Genomic DNA, 12,212 nt, shown 5'->3' on the forward strand with positions numbered 1-12,212 from the left:
ACACACACACACACACACACACACACACACACACACACACACACACAGCTTTTTAGCCAAGATACTTCTATACTAGTATTCTTAAATGATTTTATTCTATGTGATGGATGCTTTGCCTGAATGTATGTGTACATGTGTCTGGTACCAGCAGAAGAGGGCATTGGATCCCCTGGGCTGAAGTTACAGATGGCTGTGAACCACCACATAGGTGCTGGGAACTGTACTCTGGTTTTTATAAGAGCAGCTAGGGCTTTGAACCACTGAGCCATCTGTCCAGCCCCACACTAGTATTCTCTTTCCTTCAGTCTCTCTCACAGACAAGTCAATCACTATCTGTAGAAGATAGTTTGCGCTATTATTTCATTGTTGAAAAGATTTGAAACCTCTACTCTGAGCTGAAGTGAAATCGGCCTTCTTATCTCTGAAGAAAGGGTAATCTTTTCAGGAAGTGGTACATGTGCAAAAGAATGCAGCTAGACTTCTGTTTCTCATCACTTACAGGACTCAATGGAAAAGTGGATTAAAGATAAAATGCCTAAACTGTGAGACTAAGGAAAAGAGAGAAAAGGCAATGCTTCGTTTCAGTCGTATGGGCAAAGTTTTGTTTTTTAATAGCTAGTACCCAAAAGCACATAGAACAGAAGGTGCCACCTACTCCTAACATTAGCACTAGGTTCTGTTATATATAGCAGGCTAAGTCTTCCTCTAATACGGGTGACCCAGTCCTACTACAGGCCCTGTTTCTGTTCCTACACTCTATAGCATCTTTACAGAAAGGTCTTTATCCTTAATTAAATGAAAGGGTGATAATATTTATTGAAAGTTAATATAATGAGACATTTATAGTGTATGAACACCAAAATCAACTTTCCTGGGCACAGCCCTAGCTACCTTGCAAAATAGCGGCCATGTCCTTTAAGACCTCCTACACAATGCAAGAGAAAAACCAGATACCTCCTTTTTCATGAGGGGAAGGTTTTGTGTCAACAAGACAGAAGCTGGCACCAGGAGTGTGGGGTATTACTGTGACAGACCTGACCACGTTTTGGGGAGGACTGTGGAAGGACTTTGGAATTTTGGGCTAGAAAAGTCATTGAGTGTTTAAAGTTCAGTAGGAAGTTCTTGAGAAGCTTGACAGATAATGTTCAGGATAGTGCAGAAGATGGAGGCCTGACTTCTGAAGTTTCAGAGGAAAATGAATGGCTCTCTCAGGACTGTTGCTATTTTGAATTGAGATTCTGTGGTTCTGGTCAGCTGGAACTGAAGAATCAGCCATGATTATCAAGAGACCAGCCACCACTGAAGTGGAACCTTTACGTTACTAGGACAATTGCTGCTGGTTAGCTAGAGCTGAGAAATTAGAGGTGATTAAGGAGTCCAGCGTCACTGAGGTGAAATCTTCCAGGAAGTGCTTCCTTCCTGAGAGTTTCACTGTGCTCCAGAAGTAGTCAATGTTGTACCTGGTGCTGGCAGCCAGCCATGGTAGTGTGTAAGAGTCACTCAGGTGGTACTGGTTTTGAAGGCATGAAGGGGTCATGAAGAGCAGCTGAGGATTGGCACCATGAAGAGAACCTATTGGTGAAAGTGCAAGCCCATGTAGCAGAAGCCCCAGTGTTTCAGAAATGCCAGTACCATGGGACTGCTCCCAGCAGCAGCAGTAGCGGAGCTAGCTGGAAGCCTAGAAGACAAGCTGTGTGTGCTACAGAGAGCAGAGCTGGAGAAGTGACCCAAGCCCTTTGTAGGATCCCAGAAGATCGGGAGTGGATCTCAGACACTGGACTGCTGGAGTTTGACTTTGCTTTGATTCGACTGTGACAGTGCCTTGATTTTTCCCTTTTGAAGTAAGGAAGCATCTGGCTTTTCTTTTTTTTTACTGGAGCCTACAACTTTAAGCAGCATCCTCCAGGGCCTCTGCATCAGCTCTTGTCTCCAGGATCCTGCCCTGCTTGAGCTCCTGTCCTGACTTCCTATAATAACGAACAGCAATGTGGAAGTATAAGCTTCCAACTGGCTTTTTGGTCACGTTTCACTGACACAACTGCAACCCTAACTAAGACAGGACCTTACATGTTTCCACCTGACCTGCTGCCTGTCTCGTCTGCACGAACGTCCCTGCTCCTGGCTCTCTCTTTAGGACAGGCTCTCATTGTCTCATCTGCATGAACGTCCCTGCTCCTGGCTCTCTCTTTAGGACAAGCTCTCATTGTGCATCCTTGCTTAACCCAACCCACTGTGTAGACCAAGCTGGCCTCCGACTCAGAAATCCACTTATTTCTGGTTCCAAGTGCTGTGATTAAAGATGAGCATCGAGACACCTGCCTTCCCTGGCCTTCCTGAGCGTTTGTGAACAGCACTATCAGTGTGTGCACTGTCGCAATCGTGAGTAACTGTGAACAGCACTACCAGTGTGTGCACTGTCGAAATCGTGAGTAAGGAACGCATCAACAGCAGCGCCCTCTCCGCCCACATTCCCCCTCAGTCAGCGGTCTCCATCTTACAGGGACTCACAGGGTCCACGTTTCTTCCCCACTGACTCTAGAGCTCCCTTCATCCAGATAAGCTTCCATCCAGAGTAAGCAAAGCAACTCATTAAGGTTTACATGTATCTCTGGGTACAGCCTCCTCTGAGGCCAAAGCTCAACTCTTCTTCCACATACGACTGACAGCTCAGAAATACCTGTTTTTCTGATCCAACTGACTATCCCTCCCATAGACACTCATCCTTAAATTAGGAGGTGATGTTACCTCTTGAGAGAAAATGGGAAGTTGGCATGCTAGGAAGTTCATATCCACGTCTTGCTCCTGTTCCTATTTCCCTCTCCTGATCCCCTTTCCTGGTTCACACTAGCCCTCCTAAGTCTTCCCTACCTAATCCCTCCCTCTCGCAGACTCCATTCTGTCAGATGGCTTTAAATGCTACTGAAAATTCTCAATTTATTACCTCCACACCATCCCTTTTCTTTGAACGTAAGCATTCTAAACCTAATGCCTACTTGTCCTTTCTTCTTGGGTATCTACCTGGTATCCTGAACTTAACACAAATTCAAATGAATTCTTGATTTTCCTCACAAAGCAGCAGCTTTTGCATTCCTCTCCTAGTTGCTCAGGTTACAAGCTTGGCAGAGATTAAGTTTTCCCCACTCCTTTCTGATCCCCACAACCAACACAACCTCCAAATCACAGAAAGCTTATCTGATTAGAATCCTCTTAAAGTTTTTTTTTCCTCTCAAACTGGAATTGTTTTTAAAGATCCATCCTTAACTCTACAGCCTTGGTCAGGCCACCAGCTAACCTTGCTCACGCCTGTAATCTCTTCCACTGACCTCTCTTCCATCACTGCTGCCATTCTACAATCTACTCTCAAAGCAACATCTATAACAACGACAAGTCCTTCATGCTTCTGCTTAGACTGCCGCCTTCTCTGACAGTGAAGGCCTAACACCTCACTCTCACAAGGCCAGTGCTAACTTCCTGCCCTGATCTCTCCTGACTCTCTCCTTGGATCACGCTACACGGGTCACCCAAATCTCCTTTCTGTTCCCAGGACAAGCTCGACATGCTGTGGCTTATGTCCTGCTCAGTCTAGCCCCATACCTCCTTCTTATGTGACAAAGCACACCAGAACATATGCTTACTATTTAGTGCTATTCTACACAACACAACCTTTCAAAGCAATCTGTTCAAAGCACTCAAGACTGCCAGACTCACACACTTAAAACAAAACAAGGCTTCAGAAAGCTCCTATTATTCTTCAAGAGTACATTCCTCAGCACTGAGACTCCAAACAGCAGACACGATTATGTCACTCCTAGGCAAGTACGAAAACAATGAACAGGGAAGAAACAGCAAGGCCTCTGTACACTGATCAAACTCAACATGGCCCTTTCTTTGTGGTAACATGACCTATCTTTACTAGCACTGTTTGTATGTTGATTCATATCTAACTAAATGGTGAACAGAACTAGCTTAGTGTGTATCTGAAGGAGGAAGTGCTTTGCAGACATGATAATGGTTTGGAGCATGACAAACATGCAGAGTGCCCAGCCAGTAGGGAGGCTGACACCTCACCTTCACACTGTGCCAGGAGCAGAGTCCTGGCTACTTACTTGATGAATCTCAGGAAAAGTGGGGAAAGTTCCCTGGACCTTGGCTCTACTCTCTCTGGGAACTTGGCCAAAGCTCGCCAAAGCAAGAATCGGAAGTTGGTATGGTCCAGTCGTTCCCGACAGTTGGTTTTCAACGCTAACTGCTGCTGGTAAAGAGCACCAACGTCTCCTTCCTGGGTTTGCTCCCAACTTTCATCTCCCGTGGACTCTTGGTCTCTTACATCCTTCTGCAGTTCTTTCTCTGCAAGAGAGAAATGTCACCCTCATGCCTGTAGACCACTACTTCCCCTTAAGACAGGACGTGTGTTCTAGTAACACAAAGAAAACAGCACCATCTCAGAACTTTATCAAACCAAACAAATCAACACGGGTGTCCCATCCAGACTCCTGCTCATACCGGCATGAGAAGCTGCCTTTTCCAGATGTTCATAGCAGACGTTCCAGAATTGCTTGTTTTCCATTCCATGGGCATGAGAACTAAGAGAAAAAGATCATAAAATACATGATACAGCATGGTCTTTAGTGTGAAATGTCCCATTAGAAAAATGTAAAAGAATCTAAATTAATAGTTAATTTAGAATTAACTAAATGTTAATTTCGATTAATTTTCAACATGAGGTTAAGTCTGTTATTTTTACACTGCCTACATTGCACAGACTATGTATTTTATTTTACCATTATTCAATTGTGCATATGATGTGCACGAATGAGTGGGGGCATACATGTACCAGTGTCTGTACAGAGGATAGAGTCATCAGATTATCTGGGGAGTTAGGTTCTCTCCTACTGCAGGATCCAAGGATTGAACTCAGGAACTCAGGTCATCAGACAAGTGCAGAAGAACTTTTACCTTCTAAACCACCTTGTCAGTGCACAGAAATTATTTTCACAGTCATAAAAGACTACATGATAGTTTTTAAAATGTAAGTAGATACATGTAAGACTATTTAGTTTTGTTGTTGATGATATTTTGACTCAGCCTTTCTATGAAGTCTAAGCTGGTCTAGAACCCATTATGAAGTCCCAAACTGACAATCTGCTGGCTCCCCCACCAAGTGCTAGGCATGAACTACCATATCCAGTTAAGTAGACTAATGTTAAAGACATAATAACGAAAATGGAACATGATATATTCTCCACTTTTTCCTCTCTGTTGCTGTGACAAAGACCATAACCAAAAGCAAGGTGGGGAGGAAAATGATTATGTGCCTTACACTTCAGCTCACTACTCATTGATGGAAGTCAGGGCAAGGTCTCAAAGCAGGAAGCTAGTGGCAGAAAGCACGGAGGAGCGCCGCTTGCTGCCTTGCACCTACCTAGGGGCTGTGCTGCCCACAGTGTGCTGGGTGCTCCCACACTAAAATCAATCAAGACAAGTCCTCAGGCAAACCCAATAAAGAAACTTACTCACTGACTCTCTTCAGGCGACTCTGGACTACGTCAGGTTGACAATGTTAAGAAGGCTAGACAGTATGTGAGGGAGGTTCCATTAAGGAAAGGAACTTGCTGGAGAGAAAACAACCACTGCACTGGAGTTAGTTAAGAATATCTATTTCTCTGTTCCTAATTCAAATAAACATTGACTATTTGAAATGTTTCTCAGCTGATGTGCTGGCACACGCTTCCAAAGTCACCACTCGGGAGGTAGAGAGATCTGTGTTAGTTGAAGCCCAGCCTGGTCCTCACAGCTAGTTCTAGGCCAGCCAGGAATATGTATTTAGAATCTGTCTCAAACACTATTCAGAACTTAATGCTGAGACATGAAGTGAATCATGTAGGGTTATTTTTCTACAGCCTGAAGCCCTTACAATAATATTCTCAAGTTTCCTCTATTAGACATAAATCTTCCATCCCCTTTCTCTCCCTCGCTTACCTTCCTCCTCATTCCCATCTCCTCCGTCCTCCTCTTTCACAAGACAGTGTGTAGCCCAGCCTCAAATCTGTGAGGCTCCCTGCTTTAATGTCCTGAACCCTGGGGTTACTAGTGTGCATGAGCACACCTGGCCTCCCGCTAATGAACATTCACTTGACACTAGACCTGACACTAGCTATGCATGGTGTGTACTGTACATGCAAAATCGTCCTCAGTAGTAAAACAGCCGAACCACTACAGGGAGACTTTAAAAGCATTCAGTGACTTAGGAGGCAACGTTTGTGATAATGGACCACTGATTACACACATGTCACTTCCTATCTTTTGAAGGTTACCCCCCCCCAACCCCCAACCCCCCGCAAAACCAGTCTGAAGACGAAAGCAATTTATTTTCACTATCCTTGTTTGATTGCTCTGAAAGGAAGTAAAAAGCAGGCAAATTGGTTCAAAATTGAAGAGGGATTTGTTTCCTCTGATTCTGTCAAGTAAGAACTAAGAGGATCGCAAGGCAGGGCACATGACATAGCTCCAGTCTGACAAAAAGCCAGAGGAAAGATTCAAGGACAAACATCTGTAAAAGGACAGATTTCTCTATCTCAGCCACAGCATATGCTATTTTGTGACTATTAAAATCATTTGTTAAAAGTTAAAGGTATACGTACGCACAGGTGTGTGTGTGTATGTAGGACTTTGAAAAGTCCTTATTTTTAAAGTATGGCTCAGTGATTTAATATGTAAAAATAAAAATATGTAATTATCACAATGTATCTTTTGATCATATAAAAGTGTCATAAAGTAAAAAGAAAACCCTCCAGTCATTTAAGTGCACAGAAACATTTATATAGCTAGCCTACTGAAAAACAAAAACAAAAACAAAAACAAAAACAGGCACTAGAGAGAATCTCTATTTTTCTTCCTCGTGTTGTCTCACAAAGGACTCAGATACCCAAGCACTTAAACCATACCTACATGGAACACAGGCCCGGCCCTGGTCCCATCATCTGCATCAGTTAAAGTGAATGGCCACATCCACATAGCCCACGCTTACCTTATGAGCTCAATAACAGGGTCCCAGAGGGCACTGAAGTTGACATACAGCATGCCTAACAGATAGCGGAGTGGCACCTGCAAGTCCAAGAGACTGGTTTAGTAAGCATGTGACAGGCAGGGAGAGGTCAGACGAGAAGCGCTCAAATGCGCATGCCCCTTGGACAAAGCAGGGTTTGGGAAGATGCTAAAATTTAGTGTGTAATGATTTTTCTTTAGCTCCTAAAATCTTAGTCACACTCATTAGAACACAGTATGCAAGCTCATCCTAGATGTTCGCTCACAAAGTCTAAGTCCAACTGGGAAGGAAATTCCATCATAAACACTATCATGACCCAAAGCATCACACATTAATTAATAAAGTATAGACAACAACAAAACCCAACCAAACAAACCAAAACCCCCAAGTTACAGGAAGAGTGGCTGAAACCTCCTATACCTGCTGATGCCCCAGTTCGTTCTTTCTTGCTTTGGTGGGTGGGGATGATGGTGTCTCTTTTTATAGCTCTGGCTGTCCTGGAACTCACAATGTAGACCAGGCTGGTTCAAGCTCACAAAAATCCACCCGTCTCTGCCTCTCCAATCTCAGGATTAAAGAAAGGCCTGTGCCACCATTAGGTGTCTGGTTAGCTGTCTGAGTTCCGACCTGTTGCTTTCAGAGACTCTAGGAGTCCTAAAGCTTTCTCAGTCAGCTTCTACCTGGCATTCAGTATTATCAACACTCCATTTTCCAGGTTAGACATCATGGGGAAAATTTTTAGCTTATTTGTTTTATTTTAAATTTGGGGGTGTTCTGGCTGTAATCCCTGTTCCAAATGAAATGCAGAGAACACTAATGCTCACACCAGCAAAGAACGACCTTAGATGAAAGAGGAATGCCTTTCTCACCCTTGTTCCTAATGAGTCCACGATGGACTTTCCAAAGGCAAAGACAATATATTCTGCAACCGTGAATAAATGTGGTGAAGAATATTGGCTTCAAACCTGACACAGTATCCTCCCTCGTAAGGAGTCATTTCTAAAAAGGGCCTAACGCTGCCCACATGATGCTGTGAGAACTGAATGAGATTACTATGGGAAGGTTTATGAATGGAAAGGCATGTTATGAATTACAAAGTACAAAACTTGTTCTTTTCTAGGCTGATTTGGTTTCGTGCATACACTATTAATTAGCACGAACTTGCTTTTACAGTTCTGAATGGAAGTACTTGAGCTATCTGGCCTGAGGCAGGGGTGTGCAGCAGCGGAAAGCATGAACTATGCACAATCTATGACACCTCAGCTGAATCCCAGTTCCTCTAACTAGGTGCTACGTGATCGTGAGCAAACCTGAAGTTCACTGTGCCTCAGTTTTCTTCTCTGTAAAGTATCATATGCTGCCTCCTATTCCCTATGCTTCTGGGCATGCCTAAATCCAACAAGAAGCAATGCTTGGCTTTTAAAATATCCTTTCTCAAAGAAGAGACTTCCAGAATGCAATACATGACTTGTTCTTTCTTGATGTGGAAAGGATAGAAATGAGGCTAAACACTGATAACTACTTTATTCTTACAATTTTCTTTGTATATTTTACAGCCATGCACACAGTGTGGCTATTCTGATAGTTACTTGTTTATGGCCGTCCTCTGAATCCTAAAACCTAGCTAGCTATCACCAATCCTTGAAAAGCAGTGGTTAGAGAGCATAATAACATGAAATGATCTTGATATGGAAGGACCATGTTTTCTTAGTCTACTTTCAATGGGTTTTACCTAGAATGAAATAAAACAAAACAAGAAATTACTATTTTTACTCATTTTGTTGTTTTAACATATACTTTTTTTTTTTTTTTAAATCCCAATAAAGAAAATTGTAGCTGGGTGGTGGTGGCGCACGCCTTTAATCCTAGCACTTGGGGGTGGATTTCTGAGTTTGAGGCCAGTCTGGTCTACAGAGTGAGTTCCAGGACAGCCAGGACTACACAGAGAAACCCTGTCTCAAAAAACCAAACAAAAAAAAAAAAAAAAAAAAATTGTAAGATTATGTCCCCAGTAGGGATCAAACAGAACAATCTTCCTTCTATAAACCCATTTTCACTGAACACCTACTCAGTGGAGCAGGGCACTGTGCTCAGATGATGAGTTAAAGACCTAAAGTCCTCAAGGAATATATGATCTAGGGAGTGCCTTCCAGAGGGGAAACAACCAGAATCTATAGGTAATCAACAGCAGAATGATCACCCATCAGACAGCAGGATGGCTGGGGGAGAAGGAGAGCACACCCGTGACATCCCATCAGAGATGGACTGTGGTATCAGCATCCCCTGGAGCCTGGGGACCACATTCATTTGCAGTCTCTCTGCATAACCTATGCGTGTCAGATCTCACTTCCTTTGCATATTCTTCCTCTGGAATGGGACATTACCACCTCCTTCAAGATGCAGCCAAACATCACCCTTCTAGAAATTTCCAGACTCTTGAACGGATAGAGGGTCCCCTAGTCCTCGCCCTTGACACTGTCTTACTGAAGGCAGAGGCTGAGCTTTTGACTCTGGCCAGCACCTGGTCATTGCTGGCCAATGCTGGATGAAAGATTAGTGCTAAGCCCCTAAAACCTACTGTAATGTGCTTAGATGGTAGCTAGTTTTGTACTGGGATTTTAGATTTAGCTCATGCAGTTCCTATAGCAATGGTGGACTACAGACTATTGTTTGCCTAATTCACAAACAAGGAAATGGTGTTGCTGACTTTCACCTTGGTGGTCATGAGTACTCTACTTAAATTGCTGTGGGGATACCAGGGGCCAGCAGTCAGTTCTGTTTCTCATGTGATATATTTCTGCAAACTACTCCCACACCCTCCAATCACACTCTACCCTGTATAGCTTCTTTTAAAGGACAGAACCTGAATTATTCTGTCGATAAAACTGGTCTCTTGGTCTCTCTCTCTCTCTCTCTCTCTCTCTGCTCTCTCTGCAAGTGTAGTCTTATACTTTAAAATGTTCATGTGCCATAACTAGTTAAGAGACACAAGAGAGGGCTGGAGAGATGGCTCAGTGGTTAAGAGCACCTGAGTTCAATTCCCAGCAACCACATGGTGGCTCACAATCATATGTAACAGGGTCTGATGCCCTCTTCTGTTGTGTCTGAAAAGAGCAATGGTGTATTCATGTACATAAAATAAATGAATAAATCATTAAAAAAAAGAAATTAAAAAAAGAAAGAAAGAAAGAAACACAAGAGAAACCCAAAGTGAAACAGGCTGCTGACATAGTGTCAAAGCCTCACTTTCTAGGCAAAGCAACACAAGAATGACAGTCACTGTGTCATACCATCATATACTCAAAAGGACACTATGCTATTTAATAGGCTGAAAGACTTAACTGGAAGCAGGGAAGAGAAGCAAGGTTTGCTTTACTTTGTAACAAGAATATTTTCATTGTTGATAACTATGTGGTACTACCTCCCAAATGAGATTTAAAACACAATTTAATAAACAATTTTAAAGGAAAGAAGAAAGGAAGAAAAGAAGACAGAGCCCATTACCTCCTGCAGTTGTCCCTGAGGGACCGTCCCCTGCACCACGTCATGCCTCAGCTTTCTCAAGTGCAGAAGCTTCTCTCTGTAGTCGCTCACAGTTGCCGGCACAAGTTCAGCCTGGCGTAATATAGCAAAGGCTGACTGCCTCTCTGAGAGCCCATCATCCTGAAAAGCCAGATAAAACCCAAGGCAGGTCAGAACTCTGATTCCAAAAGGAACGTGAAGCATGACTACAGGGTTTGTTTTGTGAGATGGGGTCTTACTGTACAGCCCTGGTTGGCTTGGAACTTGTTATGTGGCTGACCTCAAACTTACAGAAAATACCTGCTTCTTGCCTTCCAAGTGCTAGGATTACATGTGTGTACCACTATGCTCAGGTGAAAGGTTTAACAACAAAACAAACAAAAAGTCCAACCAAGAATATGCTGGAGAAGGGTGGATCCTTAGAGCTCAAGTGGTCAACCAGCCCAGCTGGTTCAGTGGGAAACCCTGTCTCAAAATACAATGATCAAGGTTGGAGAGGTGGCCCAGAAGTTAATGGCTGTTCTTCCATCAACAGAGGAACTGGTGGGACTTTAAATGTGGGGACTATTTAAATTTCAAAGGAAAGAGGTAAGACCAGAGGCACCAGTATAGAAACTCCCATGGCAGCACGAGCCTTCACCATGTCTGCTACCCACGAGGCTTAAAAGAACATTTAGTAGACTTGATGGGAGACAAAAATATGAATTCAAAAATACCAATTTTTATCACATGTTTACACAGTTTCTGCAAAAATATTACTTTAAAAATTAAATAATATATATGTTACGTTTTGATTTTTTATACTATCCACTCTAATAATTACAATACCTCCATTGAAACTGGAAGCCGGATGTCAAAATGATTTAGGATCCTTATTGTCAAAAGCCGAATCTAGAGAAAGTACAAGGGAGATTTCAGATTGCCTAGTGTAAGTTCACAAAGTCCACGAGGCACTGTCTCGGTGCAAAGCCTGCCTTTTCTAGTCCTTGTTTCGTATCCAATAATGACCAATACTTAATTCTAACAGTAAATGAATTAAAAATAGTAAGAGACTGAGTGGGTGAGGCTGCCCAATACACAATAAACATTGTTTCAGCTATGACAGTAATTAAATGCAAGGGCCTGACTACGCTTATATACAATTCAACTACAACCGCAGCTCAGATTCCTTAGCAACGTGGGTATTCCACACACTTGAATAAGCAGGGGAACCACCTAAAATTCTTTTTCTCTTCTTCTCTTTTTGTTTCTTTTTTCCAAGACAGGGTCTTACTATGCAGCCCTGACTGTCCTGGACCTCACTATGTAGACCAGGCTGGCCTTAAACAGATCTGCCTCCAAGTGCTGAGATTAGAGGTATACACGCTACTACTATGCCTGGCTTAAGTTTACTTTTTTGAAGTCTGAAACCTTTTTGAGAACAGCAGCATATCACAAGAACACACTCTAGTTTTAAGTTGTAAGACATACAGAGGTTGTTCACCTATTAATATAAGCACAATTTTCTAGTCCATAAAATGTCCACTACACTGATCATCCTAACCAGGCTTGCTGTGATCAGACTGTGGCAAGTGTTTAGCGTCACTCTGATGGAAATCACCCACAGCAACACCCTGATGAGGAAGTGAGTGATCACGAGCTGAAC

The 12,212-nt window shown here is 42.9% G+C and overlaps 1 protein-coding gene across 1 annotated transcript in view; it reads right to left on the bottom strand.

The window, feature by feature from the left end:
* The window catches only part of Utp20 (UTP20 small subunit processome component), an 82,552-nt gene that overhangs the window by 49,430 nt on the left and 20,910 nt on the right, over nt 1-12,212 (bottom strand). Inside the window, exons 17-21 of the mRNA XM_028783101.1 lie at nt 11,396-11,458; nt 10,550-10,708; nt 7,028-7,104; nt 4,504-4,583; nt 4,107-4,347 (exon numbers count right to left, since the gene is read on the bottom strand). Coding sequence (XP_028638934.1) covers nt 4,107-4,347; nt 4,504-4,583; nt 7,028-7,104; nt 10,550-10,708; nt 11,396-11,458 — 620 coding nt within the window. The remainder of the gene's footprint in view (nt 1-4,106; nt 4,348-4,503; nt 4,584-7,027; nt 7,105-10,549; nt 10,709-11,395; nt 11,459-12,212) is intronic.

Source organism: Grammomys surdaster, unplaced genomic scaffold, assembly GCF_004785775.1.
Source record: "Grammomys surdaster isolate TR1022 unplaced genomic scaffold, NIH_TR_1.0 958, whole genome shotgun sequence".
Lineage (NCBI taxonomy): Eukaryota > Metazoa > Chordata > Mammalia > Rodentia > Muridae > Grammomys > Grammomys surdaster.